This window comes from Chiloscyllium plagiosum, unplaced genomic scaffold (assembly GCF_037043375.1).
Source record: "Chiloscyllium plagiosum isolate Xiang-an unplaced genomic scaffold, Cpla_swu_hap1 HiC_scaffold_26, whole genome shotgun sequence".
Taxonomy (NCBI): Eukaryota; Metazoa; Chordata; class Chondrichthyes; order Orectolobiformes; family Hemiscylliidae; genus Chiloscyllium; species Chiloscyllium plagiosum.
This window is the reverse complement of record NW_028270164.1, coordinates 22104765-22122819: the sequence shown is the minus strand read 5'-3', so window position 1 is coordinate 22122819 and position 18055 is coordinate 22104765. Positions and strand designations below refer to the sequence as shown.

At 36.8% G+C, this 18055-nt stretch overlaps 1 protein-coding gene across 3 annotated transcripts in view; it reads right to left on the bottom strand.

Annotated features, from left to right (window-relative positions):
* Nucleotides 1–757: 757 nt before the first annotated feature.
* LOC122563171 (sushi, von Willebrand factor type A, EGF and pentraxin domain-containing protein 1-like) overlaps nucleotides 758–18055 on the bottom strand; it is a 188304-nt gene continuing 171006 nt past the window's right edge. For 2 of the 3 annotated variants that reach the window (XM_087973560.1, XM_087973562.1), the window contains 11 exons: nucleotides 17743–17816; nucleotides 15402–15498; nucleotides 14743–14816; nucleotides 13357–13453; nucleotides 12895–12968; nucleotides 11091–11187; nucleotides 10434–10507; nucleotides 9009–9038; nucleotides 6338–6422; nucleotides 3186–3299; nucleotides 758–2867 (listed from right to left, as the gene is read on the bottom strand). In XM_087973560.1, coding sequence (XP_087829686.1) covers nucleotides 3212–3299; nucleotides 6338–6422; nucleotides 9009–9038; nucleotides 10434–10507; nucleotides 11091–11187; nucleotides 12895–12968; nucleotides 13357–13453; nucleotides 14743–14816; nucleotides 15402–15498; nucleotides 17743–17816 — 790 coding nt within the window. In that variant the 3' untranslated portion in view covers nucleotides 758–2867; nucleotides 3186–3211. Of the gene's footprint in view, nucleotides 2871–3185; nucleotides 3300–6337; nucleotides 6423–9008; nucleotides 9039–10433; nucleotides 10508–11090; nucleotides 11188–12894; nucleotides 12969–13356; nucleotides 13454–14742; nucleotides 14817–15401; nucleotides 15499–17742; nucleotides 17817–18055 lie in introns of all 3 variants that reach the window. The other variant, XM_087973561.1, reaches the window with a different exon arrangement.

Sequence of the window (18055 nt, the reverse complement as noted above, 5' to 3'; positions counted from 1 at the left end):
GGTGAGGTACCCAAAGTGATTAGGAGCTGCACACTACAGTGGCAGAATAGGAGCCTTGTTGGGAGATATGTACAGTAGCAGAGATATTTTGTGTGCGGTCAATGAATATGGACCCTGGTAAGGTGGAGAACAGTATTGCTAGGCATTTATCTGCACTATGGATACCACACTGACTTAAGTGGCAACCTCAGGCCAAGCTGGTAGTGTCTGGTGGCATGGCTTCAGTCCTGAGAAAGAGGTCAATCTTCCTCTGCATCACCCATTCACCAGAAACTTTCAGTCCTGTCCATAAAGTGGAGTGTCAATTTCCCTCGACTTTCTGTGTGGTGACTGTACAGGACAGTTCCAGATCCTAGCACTTGACAGATGCACAATGGCTTTTTAAATATGGTGCCAGTACTAGGGACAATTTCCTATCTCAAGATATCTGGTCAGTATTGTAAGCTTATTACCTACAATGAGTGATACATCAGATGAGAAGGCGCTTAGGAATTGGATAAGTAGTTTTGAAATGAGTCTGAGACTATGATGTGAGAATACTCACTAGACCTCAGTGGGAGAAACCTTCTAAGAAACTCAACAAAAATGATATTCCCTAGCAATGGGAAAATTCTGCCCATTGTGTTTCTTGATAGGAATCATGACTACATCTTTGATACGTGAAAAACAAAAAGGCGTCAGTGGAAAATTTAAAAAGAAAATAACTTGAGCATTGTTGGAGTGATTATTTCAGTGGAGAATAAATGAGGTCACAAAATTTTAAGAAAAGGTTACATCACTTTTATTTAAATTTGTTCACAAACACACAAAACCAATGTACACATAACCCACATGTGTTTATTAATTATTCAAATCTTTTTACTATAACAGCAAGGCAGGCTGAAATAGAATGTAAGTAAAACATCACAAAAGAAACCTGTTAACCTGACATTTGGTAAAAATCAAATACCCGCAGATTTACAACTTTAAAATGTAACTAGCTGCTTGAACAGTATGAAGTTATGTGCTTTTTAAAATGTTTTCTAAGCATTAAAGCAAACAGTTATGGAAATTAAAGCAGAAATGCAAGACATATTACAAACATTTTCTTTTAGGATTGTTTTATACTTTGAACTGAGGAAGCTGAATGTTGCGGAATTACATTGTGATTTGGCATTCAGGTTCAGAAGTTATTAAAAATATTATCTACAAACTTCAATACCATAATAAAATCATGAATGAATATTCAGAATTTTATTGCAAGAAGCATGGAAGCATTTGAGGTGAAAGAAATTACATTATCTTAATGACAAGCCTTACCAGAGGCATTAACATGATAAAAAAGAACTTTAAAAAACTGCATTTTGTCTAGTATCAGCATTACAGATGAATATCCATATGCTATGAATATTTATATTACTTTTGCAAGCTTAACTAGGCATGATCTGCTGAATGACAGCCCTGACAATGAAAACTTCTCATGGAATTAATGTAAAGTTGTGTCTTAAAGATTTCACGGGATGGAGCTATGATAGTTCCTTTAGCTTTTCCATTATCTATTTCATGTGTGATTCAATAGACTTTCCCTAGCAAAAGCAGAAGGGGTCTCTCATCAGCTGACAAGACAACTGTCTCAAACAATTTGTGCTGTTTGTTTAAAAAGGAGATATACCATTGTTGAGCCCAGTATCATTAATTTGATGTGTTGCTACCATGGAAACATGATATGAGTTCTAAGATTTTGAAAAATGAGTTAGCCAATTGTGTGGTTTCCACCATATTTACTGGTGAAAAATATTTCAGACAAAATCAAATATTTAAATTGTGGTTATCTTCAGATATCTATCACCAATGAAATTCAAAGATTGCTTAGACTATGTGGTTGCTAGAAATATAAGCTCTTTGTGGAAGCAAAATGAAAGCATCTGAACCAACAGAAAACAAATGTTAAAATACAAAAAACGTTTCTGTAAACAAGTTTTACAAATTTATTTTTTTTAAAAACTAGTATGATATATACAGCTCTAAAAAGTTATATTGGGTTCCGGTTCTCTTGCAACACATTCCACCAGACACTTAGAGTTTCTGCAGCACTTTTTAAAAAAATTTAAATCTCCAGCATACAGAATATTTTGCTTTCATGTTGGTAATATATACAAACACTATCATTTATCATATCCTCAAGATCAAAAACAAATGTGGCAAAGATATTCTTCTCTTACTCCTAACTAGTCAATATCAAACTTTATTATTTTACTGAGCTGGGTATTTCCCACAGGAAGTCAATCAGTTCAAGCCTGAAACAAAATCAGAAACTGCTGGAAAAACTCAACAGTTCTGGTAGCATCTGTGCAGACAAAATTTTGGATCCAGATCAACAGAAATATCTGTTCTGTTCTGAAGAATGCTCACTGCACCTGAAACATTATCTCTGCTGTCTCTCCATGATGCTGCCAGAATTGCTGAATTTTTCCAGTAATATCTGATTTTGCTTCTGATTTTCAGCATCTGCAGTTCCTTGTTTTTTTTGTTTACAGCTCAAGTCTGATTCTTTTTGCCTTTTTGGAAACAATGCAGTGACCAAGTGGTGAAGATGTATTAAAATAAATGTAACATTGCACATAATTTTCACAATAACAATCGTTAAACTATCTTAAATGCCCAAAGAAATATCTTTCTATCGATTGTGCATTGTAGTTGCTACTGCACTGATTTCCAGAACAAACTAAATAAATTCAGACTGTTTTATTAAAATGTTATTGTTGTTACATGTAGTTCCAAATTTCCTTTAAAGCGGATGAGGATTCAACATATGTCCTTTGAATTGTTTTAGAGGGGAGACTGCGGAAAGCCATATTTTGGATAAAGATCCCTTTAAGTCTCTTGATCTACTGGGAGAAAAAAAAATAGGAAAAGGTCTTAAAAGTAGCTGCTACTTAATAATGGAAAATAGCAAGATCATGCAAGCTGAGTCACATTGGAATACTTAGGAAGAGCTTGAAATACTGAAGGTAAATCTTTTGCATGTATGATCAATATTTAACTGACATTTAAATGTTTAGCGAAATAGAAGTGGAGAATTAGGATTACACAGGTCAGTAAAATTTGAAAATTCCCATAAATGCTCAAATACAGATCTTTAACACTACCATAAGATCATTGAAAGCACAGAACAGTTTGTGAAACAGAAAAACACAAATATTTACCTTTTTCAATTTGAAATCTTCAACAATTATACTGGACGATTACAGGAATCAGAATGAGGGCCCATTTGGTTGTCATCAGAGCTCATGGGAATACTGCTGGCAAGATGATATTCCCTAAAAAGGAAACATGATGTGCATGGATTAAAATATAATTATGATAAAACGTTACGTGTATCTGACAGTACATTTGCAAAAGACTGTAAACTTCATGCAGCAAGCAAAATGCACTACTTTGTTTAAGTAGGTTAAATAGGTTAAGTTAATTAAAATTCTTCATATTCCTCAAGACAACATTGCTTGTAATTGTTACAAAATAAATTGATCAATTCTGACAGCCAGAATACATCTTACTCATATGGAACTTGTCATTTCCAGCCATGGGAAAATGTAGTAAGCATTAGGTTTCAATGTTTGATTTATACAGTGTTTACTAATCAAATAAAAATCCACGAAGGTTAATTTTACCAAAAATTTAAAATTTTTCAAGGAATTCATGGAGTATTTCTTTCACCAACACTCATCCATGCATGCTGTACATTTCTGCAGCAGTGCTATTGTGAGCTTATCAGCACCTGAAGTACTTGCCACTGCTGGGACCTTTCAGAGTGCCACCAGGACCAAATTTAAAGCTGTGCACCAATTCAAACTAGGAATAACCTTTCATAAAAGACATAATGGGAGAAAAATGAAAAAGAAAAACAGCTGAGGGCATACAGGTGACACTTCATTGGAAATAGCAGATTATAATTACAAATGTATTCTCTTTTTACATCAGCATCAGTCTGTTCAACTGTCATTGAAATACGGCTACAAGAATGAAGCTACAGAAGCTATCTGCCCTCAGCATTAAACCCTGTTAGAACTGTGTCCGAAGGATTCTTATTCTTTCTCTAGTCGCTTAACATAGCATAACGTCTTGTCAGTGTTGAAATGTGGCAGCATCACATGTTGTAAAAACCTTGAAATTGTTGCTAACGTTAACTTTTATTAAACACATAAAGAGAAGTAACAAAAAATAAAAGATGCTGCATTTGCTTCTGGGGCTGAAGAGAGGCTGCTTGCATTTTGACTATCAAATTTGCAGCTAATGAATGATCACCCAGCTTTCGTCTATTAGAAGCAGGTGTCAATTAAATCCAGTCTGGCTCAAATCACCAAAAGTTGCACTGTTCTATCATGCTGAATGATGTTACTCCCACTTCATGTCCTCATCTTCTTCCTTGGAAGACTGCAGCTGCTTATCCAACTTTTCAGTGTTCATCACATTCTCTCTCTGCCTGTTCCAGTTAGGACATGGAGGTGCCGGGTTTGGACTAGGGTGGACAAAGTTAAAAATCACACAACACCAGGGTGTAGTCCAACAGGTTTATTTGAAAACACTAGCTTTTAGAGTGCTGCTCCTTCATCAGGTAGCTGTGGAGCTGTTTGTTCAATATATTATTTCAGTTGCATGACACGGTAATTATTACTATAAATTCTGTGCCTTATGATCCTGCTCCACAGCTACCTAATGAAGGAGCAGTGCTCTGAAAGTTAGTGCTTTCAAATAAATCCGTTGGACTATGATCTGGTGTTTGATTTTTAACTTTGTTCCAGTTATGCAGAGCACAACATGCAGGGATTACATGGTACACTGTGTCTGGAGTGTAGTGCGACAAACCTCCTCCCCCTCCTTCCCACCAACCCTCATCTTCAGGAGGTCTTTTGTCGGTTTCACGATAGACCTGGTTGAAGAATGAGCTGTATTGTATCTAAACTTGGCCTCAGTCAGTGGATTGCACAAGGGAATCATCATCCAGGTTTGCAGAAGTTAGCCCTTTATTCCCTGCAGCCAACCTTTTCAGGCATCTGGTCTTTGGAATGAAGCAGGAACCTAACAGCTATCAAGTATATAGACATCATAGTAGATCCAAGAAACATGTTGCGAATTTCTAAGATGAGATACTGATGATCACAATTACTTGTACATTGACCAAGGAAAACTCTTTTTAATGATGAAGTCAGTCATATTCAGATATTGCTCTTTCAATGCGACAAGTATAATATACAGGACCCAGCACATGGAGGAAGGCAAGCTACATTGACAAAGTCTACAACTTGTGCTCCAGTACTGACTTCATCATGAGGGAATAGGAAAAAGTGATGAGTGCTGTCATTCAGTATCAATTGCATCGGTAACAGTCTTAATAGATCTGTGGGTTGAAGATACAGCAACTCGTACAGGTCTTGGTGCACTCTTTGAAGCAGAGAACTACAATAAAAGTTCAATGCAGCTGTTACTTTAATGGCCACAGGGATTAGATGACCACCCAGCCCCTCAAGTCTCACTCCAGCAGATGATTCAGTTATATTACTGTATTATATTCCAACCAAACAGAGCTGGAGCTGACAGGTATCTGCTCAGCCTTAATTATAGCAGATACTAAAAATTTTAAATAAAAATGAGAAGTGCTGGAGGAACACAGTCAGTTTGGCAGCATCATAACCAGTTCCAGCGAAGAGTCATATGGGTCTCTAAACATTAACTCTGTTTCCCTCTCCACTGTGTGACCTGCTGAGATTCTCCATTTTATCTCTGCTCAGACTTTCTTGTTGTGAGTTGGAAGAAAAAAAGTGATATGCATATAAACGAAGCAAGCTTAAGTAATACAGGGATGTTAGTGCATGAAAGCAGGCTCCTTGCCGCTCACTAGCAACATTCTTGTCAAATCATTAAAATCTTGGATGGAATATCGAATTTTTTCTTCAGTGTCGGGAATCTCATTTTTCCAATCTCAAAACATTTACCAAATGACTCACTATTGCACAAGATTCAACACACTTGCTGGTCTTTCAGATACTACTAATCAGTGGCCCTGCTTGAGTAAAGAAAGTGATGGCCAAATGGCAAAGCTTTTGAACTAGTCGCTTGACTGAATTTTTATATGGAAAACCTGTATTTATTTTCAAGTTTCTTAGCTATAATCAAGTAAATCAAGTAAAGTTCAACAAGAAAGCAATAGAAAAATTTGTGTTGCAGGCTAGGGGAAAGTCAGGGGCATGAAGGGCAGGTTAGAATAGTAGATGAGGAGAGTGGTGGAATAAAGATTAAAAATTTATGGATAGCTTTTCTGAAGATAGAAAACTATCGAACAAATAGGAAATAGTCTTACCCTTTGTTTGATAATGATCGTTTTCGATAACAGCATGCGACACAAAAAATGAAGCCAAGGACAGCAACAACACCCATGTTAATTCCTTAAAATGTATACATAAGATACACAATAACTCAGTTAGAAATAAACACGTGGATACTCGAAAATAGAGATTCCTTAGCCAGACTAACTTTTTAAAAAGGCTGAAATATTTCTTAAACTGGTAACATTTCTCTAAGTTGGACACATTTCAATTCCAAAACTAGTCAGCATAGGTTTATGGTGAGAGGGAAAAGATTTTTAAAAATCCAAGGGGCAACTTTTTCATGCACATGGTGTTGTGTATATGGAATGAGCTGTCAGAGGAAGTGGAGGTAGTTGGTACAATTACAACATTTTAAGTGCATCTGGATATATATATGAATAGGAAGGGTTTAAGAGGGATCTGGGCCAAATGCTGAAAAATGGGACTACATTTATTCAGGATATCTGGTCAGCATGGACAAGTTGGACTGAAATGTCTATTTCCATGTTGTACAGCTCTATGACTACTATATTAGTATCCCTTTATAGATTTTACCTTCCTGTAAATTGTTTTCATTCATACTGCTGGATTTAATCAAATAAACTCTATACAACTAAGTGAAAGATACCAAAGTGTATAGTTTCATTATTTTATATGAAGTCCCCAAACACTGAGATTATGAGATATCTTGGCAAAACTTTCTGTTGTCAGTGCCAGATGCTTTTGCTTTGCTACTGACTGCAAAATCCAGGGTCTAAAATAACATATTTGCCTACCTTTTCACCTCCTTCTAGCTTACTATGACTCTAAACAATCTCCCCACCAATATTATCCTTGAAATCTCAAGACAGTAATAGTTGGGATTTTTCCTTGGGTTCAATACAGCTGTACCTTGAGTTGTGTGTGTGCATTTTCTCTCTCAATCATTAATCAAGATACCAGAGAATCTTGCACAACTAACATGACCTTCTGTCTGTCCTCAGGATGTGAATTGGATTAATGTTGCATCGCAGGACCCGTGAGCCACCAAAGAACACAACGACTGGCGAAGGCAAGTTAGCATGCAATCTCAGACCCCAGCCCAGATGAATGGGGAGGATTAGCATTAGGAAGTGTATGTCATATATAAAAATTATAGAAAGGTAATCTTTCAACAGTGTTGGAAGATGGTAAATATAGGAAAAAGCCAAAAGAAAGAGAGAAGATGCCTCTATTTTGAAGCAACCTCTCTTTAACTTCCCTTCAATTGCAGCCTGTTGTTCCTTTCAAGTTGGAAGGCCTCTGATTGGCCCTCCAACTTGGATTGCCCATCCACCCTTCTTAATTGGATCACAAGCCCACCTCCAGGGCAATTATGAGTGCATCCTGATGAAAATAACAATGAGTGACTGTGTTCCTCTGGGGGGGCAAGTTCAGGAGTGGGAGCAAAGGAGCAAGTCTTTCCCTTCTGAATTCCATGTTGTTTATCCTTTATTTCAGTTTCAGTTTTCAACAAGTTTTTTCTATTCTTCTCCTTAAGGAGGAGTTCCATTTCCCTTATTATCGATGGTAAATTCAGATTAAAATATACAGTTCACTGGACATAGTTCTATTCATTCTTAAGTTTGTGGATAACATTATAAAACAGGCTTCAAGACAACTTATCAGCACCAGAAACAGTTTTCCTTTCTGTGAAAGTTGGAACTAGTTAATAAAGACAATAAGAACTTTGACAGACAGTTAAAAATAACTACTTAAGAAAACTATCTCTATTAACCAAGCCAGTCAAACACACATGCTTCAGTTTTAAAATAGGCAAGCTGAACTGTGCATGAAGAAAAATGACCCACCACCCTGTGGTCGAACACTTCAACTCCCCTTCCCACTCCACCAAGGACATGCAAGTCCTGGTCCTCCTCTACTGCCAAATTCTACACCTGGAGGAAGAACACCTTATCTTCTGTCTTGGGACTCTCCAACCACATGGGATTAATGTTAATTTCACCAGTTTCCTGATCTCCCATTCCCCCACCAATCCCACATCCAATCTGCCAACTCGGCATCACCTTCTTGAACTGTCCTTTCCACCTATCCGCTCCACCCTCCGCTATCACTATCACCCCCACCTTCATCTACCTATTGCATTCCCAGATACCTTTCCACAGCCCCACCCCATCCCATTTATCTCTCACCCCCCTTGCACCACCCCTCTCACCCCACATTCTTGATGAAGAGCTTATGGTCAAAATGTCAACTTTCCTGCTCCTCAGATGTTGCCTGATCTGCTGTGCCTTTTCAGCACCACACTTTTTGACTGACTAAGAAAGATGAGTTGTCTATGAAATCCAGCATGAGAATTATTAATTATTGTTATAGGATATAATTATGTTTATCCTAAATTGTTTATTAGACACACAAGGCACACGTCCGGCTCAAAGCCTCACTAAGAAAACCAGCACAAAGATTAAAAAAAGCTCATTTCTAAACATTATTAAAAAGTATTAAAGCCTCATTAATAGTCATTTTGACTCAAGATTTATATACTTACCAGTTTGAACAATCAAAACACTAATTCAGTCATTACATTTTAAATGTACAGTTTTGATGATCAAATGTTAGCAAATATTAAATCAAAGCACTTCAGTGCAGCTAATAATATTTGTATTATCTGGTTTTCCTACTTACCAGCAGTCATTCCTACAAGTGCACTTTGTGCTGTAAGATTTTAAAAGAGACCAAGTTATTAACACAGAAATTAATGGTTTAAAAGATTTTGTGTTTTCTTTCACTATGCCCATTCACTTTTGAAGGTCTAACTACACATCACCAATTGTTACACGTAAATTCAAAAAAACTATTTTGAAAAAAAAAACAACAGAGCCTCTCCATCCTCTTTCACTGTTTTCTGAGCATCAAAAATGAAGTAACTGTAGCATTGGGGATATTGTACATCAGCATTGTTGTGTTGATTTCATAATACAAAGTTACTACTCTCATACAAGATTGGTAAATGGTGTAGGTTCATTTTACTTGAAAATCTGAAATAGGTTCACTCAACACTCAATATTTATAGAAGTACTTGACTTCACAAAGATACAACTGCAGACCTTTACACATATCCTGATCTGATTCATAAACATATTCAGTCCTTAAAGTGATGTTGTAACAAGTGATGTCACAACAAATGATGATTTCTGCTGAATGTAACTTTACTCAACTGAGGATCTCAGCTGATCAAAAGTTAAAACCCCACTTAGAGAAATTTTGCATATCACCATAGAAACTGATTTCATAGATTCATAACTTCATCACATAATGCTAATGGAAATCTGTGAGTAAAGAAATACTTCACTTCCTGCCTTTTGCTTTTCTTGTGCTTAGCCCTTCGCTTCTAGGTCTTTTGTGCTTGCATTCTTACAGCTCACTTTCTTATTCCTTAAACTCCAGTCTCTCTTTCAAGTTCCTCGTCACTCACGTTTTCCTCTCTTCTCTTAAAATGTATTTACTTCATGTATCTCTGTCTTATCTGGCTGTGCATCCTATTAATGTCTATCTGTTTTGCACATGATCACACAAAGTTTACTGTGCAAGTGAGAATGTATGTGATGGTTCAAAAGTGGAAAAGATATTGGGGTCATACAGCAAGACTCCATGGTCAACCCACCTAACCTGCACATCCCTGGACACTACAGGGCAATCTAGCACGGCCAATCCACCTAACTTGCATATCTTTGGACTATGGAAGGAAATCAGAGCACTCGACGGAAACCCACACAGACATGGAGAGAATGTGCAAACTCCACAAAGAGAATCATCCCAGGCAGAAATAAAACCCAGGTCCCTGGAGCTGTAAGGCAGCTAACCACGAAATCAAAAGATCATTTGTCATTTCACAGTTCAAAATCCTCATGAAAGACTGAATCAAAACACTGAACAATTGTTTAAATCCCATTACACTAATTCAAACTCAAAAGTTGAAGATGCTAAAATCCTGGAGAACTTGATGTGGAGTAACATTACATGACAATCCAATGAAAGTGGCTCAATTATTTGACACATATAAGCAAGTCAGTTAATTTTAGGGTAAAAATAAAAGGCAACAACACTTACATTCACAGGATGGAACATCACCATCCCATCCCTCAGCTGTACATTGCCGATAATCTCGACCCAAAAGCTTGTATCTAGAAAACAGACGCAAACCACTTGAATCAATAACCTGAATTTTATTTTGAGAAGTTGTAAAGTTGGCACAGCAGATAGGAAATTAAAAGTCCACAGAGGAAAAATCTATTTACTGATCAACAAACACACACGCAAAGTGCATTTGTAATCAAATAGAATTTCACTATTGCTAAGTACGATGTAGATCACCTGTATGTAAAATAAAATTTACAGGAGGAACATGATGCACCAGCTTACCTTGGGACTAATTAAAATATAGCTGAAGCAGTTGGAGGAAGACTGCTTATAAAGTCATCCAGTGTTGATCTCAGCATATAGGCCTCGGCATTAGAATCATATTTAACATTTCTATCTGCCTATAGATATTCCAAACCCATGCAGGTATGTTGATAAAGACTTTTTATAAAAAACAAATTGCCAGCTCAGCATTGAATTGGAAGCCTGACTCATGTTCACATGGAAATCACTTAACAGAGATGCTAAATATCAAAAATATAACTCCCTGAAAATGTCTTCTGAACAAACATTAGATTAGCAGTCTTTCAGTAAAATTAGTTCTTAGTTAATGTAGTAAATACTCACCCAGCATTACAATAAAAGGTAACTTTATTTTCAACTGTGACATTTGGTTCCACATAATATCCATTCAGAATATTGCCAGGGTTACCACAGTTAATTGCTACACATAAAATAAGATGGAAAAGGTAGAAATGTCACAAAACTCAAAATCTTCACCATTTCTTTCATTGCAATTTGCAAGGTATTTAACATGAAAGATACAATGCAATTATATAATTGGTTAGTTTGGCAAATTAACTTTGGAATCTAATTTTTATTTTTTTTTCAAAATCATTAATACGATGCTGCCTTTTACTCTGTGGCAGTTAAAAATTGCCCAGTAGAAAGGCAATAATTACACAAAACCAACTCTGCTGGGCAGGGCATGTCATTCTTGTATGAGACTCTTGAAGCAACTGCTTGACTTGGAACTCATTCACGACAGGAATCTGAGGATGATAACAGAAATTCAGAACTTTAAAAAATTTAATCACTTGTAGGATGTGGGTGTCGCAAACTGCCAGGGTGTATTGCTTGTTCCTTGTTCCTTGTTCCTTGTTGTCTTTGAGCAAGTGATGGTGAACTGCCTTCTTGAATTGCTGCAATGCAGGTGCTTTAGCTGATTCCACAATGCCATTAAGGAGCGAGTTCTAGGATTTTGACCCAGTGATACTGTAGGAAGGGCAATATATTCCCAAGTCAAGTTGGTGAGTGACTTGGAAAGGAATATGCAGGTGGTATTGTTCTCCATCCTTCTAGATGCAAGTGCTCCTGGATTTAGAAGGTGCTGTCTAAAGATCTTTGATGAATTTCTACAGTGCATTTTGTAGATAATATGCACCACTGCAACTGAACATCAGTGGTGAGGAACTGGTAAACATTAAACATAGAAAGACTCCATCAGGAACATTGAAAGGTGAGGTTGAGGCCTCTGAGAAATTTCACAACTCCCGTATAACTCATTTATCTAATCATTCCAACACCACCTGCTCCAAATGTGGCAGAGTTTGAAAATCACACATTGGACTTAATACCAATCTCAAAACCCACCGAACCAGAATGGAAGCAAGTCACACTTAATCCTTAGGGACTGAGAAGAAAAAGGTAGAACACCAAAGTGAAGGAATAACTTCAGGTACCAGTGTCATCTCAAAGACCACTTACTTTTTGTTCCACAGCATTTACTCAGCAACATTACCGTAAAAGTCTGCCTTTATGTTTTTGTCTCCCCTCTAAAATTATTACTTTCACTTCAGTTTGATCAGTACAATATGCTTCAATATCACAACTAATTCAGTTAAATGTAAATACAGAACTACTTGGAGCATAAAATGGGTGTGGGAAGGGAAAAGAAGACAGTATATGCCAGGTTTAATTACAGACCATTGATATTGGCTGCTCTTTTCCTTTACCTGTCACTTCCACTTCCTAGATTTCCAATGGCCAAAATTACATGCTTGTCAGTTACACTAATGTTAGTACCTGCTAAATGATGCATTCCACTTTAATATCTAGCTAGGAATATATATTCTATGCTTCAACATTAATATGTGTGGAAAGCAGATAATTCAATTTTCAAACAAACAATTGATTTAATGAAATATCATTTCTCAAATCACACTTTAGTTTTCTTTAGTATGCAATGCTGAATAAAATCATTACTCATTATTTCTTCCTATTCCAAGATGAATGAACTCCAAGGTGGATGAATATTATAAGGAAGAAACCTGAAATTGAACCAAAGTTCCAGCACTGTATTGAGAATGGCTCTATCATTTAGCTGGGAAGATATATTTGTCACTTTCCTAAAGAGAGAAATAGAACTTACGTTCACAGGATGGAACCTCACCATCCCAACCCTCAGGTGTACACTTCCGATAATCACGACCCAGCATTGCATATCTAGGAACAGAAAATCACCAGTTATCTGTCAACTTCTGGATAATTGATGAAATATTAGAGTGCTGACCAGGTATGAATTATAAAGGTCCAAAGAGGAAATGTTTATTAAATACAAATTCTTTCCAAAAATCAAAATCAAGCAGTTAATTAAAAAGCAAACATTTCCTGAAAATACACCCAATCCATCAAATGTTTGCCAAGCCACTTTACTTTTATAGTCCTTTGCAAAATTATGATGTCAAATAATGAAATAATCAGGCTTACTCTGTGATAACATGAAGAAATGAGTTCAGAAATGAAGAACAACAGATAGATGCACATCTAAATTCTCTTCATCACAACATTAAAATAATATAGTCCGTCAATAATTTGTACGCTGAATACTCACCCAAAGTCACAGTAAAATGTAACGTTATTTCCAACTGTTTTATTTGGTGCATTATAATACCCATGTAGAATCTCACCCGGGTTACCACAGGTTATTGCTGCACAAAAGAAAAAAAAGAGAAGAGATACAATTGTTTCATACCTCCAAAATTGCCAACATTTTATTGGTATTTAGCATAAAAATGAATAGCTGCAACAAAACCAGCTCAAAATGCCAAGTTACTCTAATTTCGGAAAGTAATTTTCAAAATTAAAATACAATTGGAGGACATTCTCTCAGTCTGCAATGTCTCAAAACAACAGGGATCTTTGTATGTACTGATCAACATTAGCCTTACTTAATAAATGGTGACAGACAATGTTACATGGAGTAGCAGATGGAGAGGTGTGTTCATAAACATTAGTCACTGAAATTTAGTGCAAAGTTACACAAGATAGTCAACATTGTTAATTTAATAGCCACCATCATTTCAAGAACACTAGATAATAAAAGGGAGGAAATATTTTCAAAGCTTCTGCTCCAAATCAAAGATTATTTACTTCCACTTCCATCATGTTATCTGTTTTGTCTAATCACCACCACCACTAAAACTTATACCATTTTTGTTTGTTGCCCCATTAAAATCTATAATTTTGACTCAAATGTCAATTATTGCAACTCTCCCAATGGTAGAAGTAATTCAATTAATTCAGTTAACTAAAGTCATAGTAAGATATTAAACAGGAATAGATCAAAAAGAGCTAATAAAATGTAGAGCTGGAAGAGTACAGTGGGTCAGACAGCATCAGAGGACCAAGAAAGTCGACAATTTCATCGCCAGGACCTTTCATCAGGACCCTCCAACCTGTCTGACCTGCTGTGCTCTTCTAGCTCCACATTTTATTGACTCTGGTTTCCAGCCTCTGCAGTCCTTACTGTCTCGGAGAAAAAGAGAAGGGATTAGCAGCATCAATTACACTTGCCTTTAACTTCTAGTCACTTCACCTGAATCACCCAAGGTCCAATGATCACTTTCTATCAGCTAAACTCTGCTAACATTAAGGGCTTCTTACACACCATTGCACACCAAAACTCAACTCCTTGCTCTAACAGTACCACTTGTACGATGTAAAACTGTGAAATCTTCTAGAAGGCACTGGAATGACTTGATGGCTATTTCTCATTGCACACAATGTGTACTTTAATATGCAATGTAGATTAGAGCATTGAATAGACGTTTCCTCCCATTCTAGGAAATCTGAATTCCAAACTACAGGATGTAAAACTACTGCAGAGAAGAAAGGTTGGGTATCAACCAACATTACACAATAATTCACTGGAAGCAGGTCAGTCTTTTTGCACTTACCAGTAAATCAGTACTTTACAAAGCAATTAAATGTAACTTACATTCACAGGATGGGACATCACCATCCCAACCCTCAGCTGTACATTGCCGATAACCTCTACCCACTATCTTGTATCTAGAAAAAGAGAAGCAAACCACTTGCATTAGTAAACTGAAGGTCAATTGGGAAATGTTCGTTCACTGACCACATTAGAAATCCAAATCCAAAGAGAAAAGGATCGATCAAAATATATATACATTTAAAAAAACAGAATTAGATTGTAGATTAATGAAAGAATCAAATAGTCACGTTTTTACTAAAATAAAAAGAGCTGGTTACATTCCATAAAAAAACTAGTGTGCAGGAAGAATATTGATGCATCTACCTCACTTTGGAGCTGAGTTATAATATAATTCAATCAATTGAAGAATTAGCAGACTCTGATGTCCTGTGTTGATCTCAACTTCCATGTCTAGGGATCATTAACATGTCCAGCATTTCCAACTGTGCATTAATATTCCAATGTAAGCTCTAGCATCACTGACTTTAATCAGTACAGTGGTTCCTTTTAAAACTCTCAATTCAATGCTAAAATGCTAAAAATCACAACTCATATGCTCAACCATCATCACAAATGTCATGCACAAAAGGTGGCACATAACATTAAAATAACATGATTTCATCAAAATGTTTTCAGTAATTTATTGACTGAATACTCACCCAAAGTCACAATAAAAATGCACTTTATTTCCAACTGTCTCATTTGGTGTCTTATAATGTCCATTCAGAATCTCCCCAGGGTTACCACAGATTATTGCTGCACAGGAAATATAATGTGAAAAGCTAGAAACAAGACTCCAAACAACAGAATTTTAATTGCAATACTTTACATAAACATGCATATCACAATAAAATTGACAACAAGATCAAGTTATCTCAAATTTGGAATTCAGGCTTTGATATACTAACACACAGAAAGATTTTTTCTCAATCCTTAATACCTCATGATGACAAACCGTTGTCTGTCTGCAACAGCACTATGAGTGGACACACATCAATCATCAGCAGCAATTCAACTTCATGTTAGGTATCCAACTTCATAAGCCAGTGACATTGTTCAGCAATGTCATTATGACTGATGGCTATTGCCATTTAGGATCCAGGACCCAGCAAAAGGATCTTCACTGAATCCTAGGACACCGCTGGTGAGAGTTGAGATTGTGATGTGGAATGTTTAGGAGCAGTCACTAAAGAATTGTGTGCAGTGAGTCACAACACATGATATTAAGATGGCTTTCAGTGTCCCCTCCCCCTAATGCCGGGTCCCAATATCATGCATTGAGTGACTGACAATAGGGAATGCCATGATAAGGCTGCAATATTTGCTGGCAAGAAGTCCCACTGAGTCCCTGAGGCACAACTGACCTCTGATGAACTCAGGGATAATTGCTATCAAGTGGTTCAACTTCCAATCTGTAATCCTCTGTTTTAACCCCAATGCACCGCAACAGACAGCACTCCCCATGCCAGACTGATGAAACCCTTCAACTTCACTATTGACAATCACTGGAACTATCTGATGGCATTCACCCCTTACCCAGCTGATTGTACTCCCTGCCTTATCTGAACACAGCCAACAATAATCTAAAGACTCAACTGATAGCCCCAGGCTATCCTCAAATCCAGCTGACAATAACTCCCAGTTTGGCAAATACCAATGCCACTGACATGCTCAATGCAGCCACTTATCTTCTTAGTTGCTCTGCTAACCACAGGCTTCATCACTGCCACAATTGCTGCAGATTAGGAATGAAACCATCAACAGGAAAGTTGGGTGAGAAGCAACCTGTGGTTGGAGAAGCACTAGAGATAAGAGTTCAGACTGGAGGAGCAGTTCCCCACAAAGTCTATCCCCCACTTTGCTCTGATTGGTCATCTCTGCAATACAATTTTCCTGGGTGTTTTAGGAGCTGTCAGATCAGTTTTGGCCATCATTCTCATGTTGTTTGAGCACTGTACAGCATTCAGTCACTAGTCCAGGGCATGGAATATTTCATAGAGATGGATGGTTTTGGATCACTCTGAAAGCATGTGTCCTGGAGATTTGGGTAATTTATATCAACCTTGCCTACAGCTTGCATCCTCTACTCCCCATTTTTGTTGCGTGGGGTGGTGGTAGAATGAGGGCAAGTTGTACTTCACAGTTTGCAACGGCAGCAACATAAAGTATTATTGCCTCAAATTTTAATTAACAAGTAATTTTTATTATACAGATTTCCAAAACATGACAAAATAGAGGAAAAGAACTAATACTGAAAGTTAGCCAGAGTTCCTGTGGGAGGTCAAGTATTTATTTGGATAGTTCAGAGTACCCTTTTGGGATTGATAAGAATAGACATGAAAGTATGTATAAAGTGGATAAGATAAAGTCATAGTATCATCATGTTATTTAGGCTCCTTGCTCTTTCAATTTTAGTGAATTAACATAATATAATTAATAAAAATTGCAATTTCAGTAAATCTAACATTCCAAAGTCCCGGTGGCAGCCTCAAAATTATTTCAGGAAATAACGGGTCTAACAGTCACTTTGCACTCTCAGATCTGGAAGTGGAAAATTGCCCATTTATGGAAGTTTCTCCTAAATTCTGTTGTTGAATCAGAAAATATCCAGACTCTGCACACCAGATACGGGCGCAGTAATTCAACCCCACCCTCTGTATGATTTAAACATGGAAAATTAGCATTGATTGTGTAATTTCCTATACCTTTAATTTCCATGAGCCAAATTACTAATTCTAAAATACAAATAAAATGAGCTTCTCCTAATCTTTCTATTACCCACTGAAACTCAGCTCTTTGCCTCGTAACATGACCCTTGGGTAGAAAAGCAAAAAGTTATTTTTATCTCCCATTCAAAACAGAATTCCAAGCCAGAGGATGCCAAATTAGTGTATGGAAAAAATTTGAACATGAGCCATGATGACTCACTGTAAGTGACTCAATCATTTTTATCAGACGTACAAGCCAGTCACTTTACAAAATACAGAAACATTTACTTACGTTCACAGGATGGAATCTCACCATCCCACCCATCAGCCATACATTGTCGGTAATGTCTGCCAATAATTTTGTATCTAAAAAAGAATGGTAAGCCAACTGTTATCAGACAGGAAAATTAACTAGAAAAATGGGTCACTAGGCAGAATATGTAAGAATTTTAAGGTTCATGAAGGAAAAATGTACTAAACCCTCAAGAAAGAAAAATGAATCAAATATAGCTGTAGGGTAGCAGAACACTAAAATAGGAATCAAATGCTGTTGCATTTATATTTAAACATGAAAGTACAGGTTAGACCCCATAAAACTACAGTGC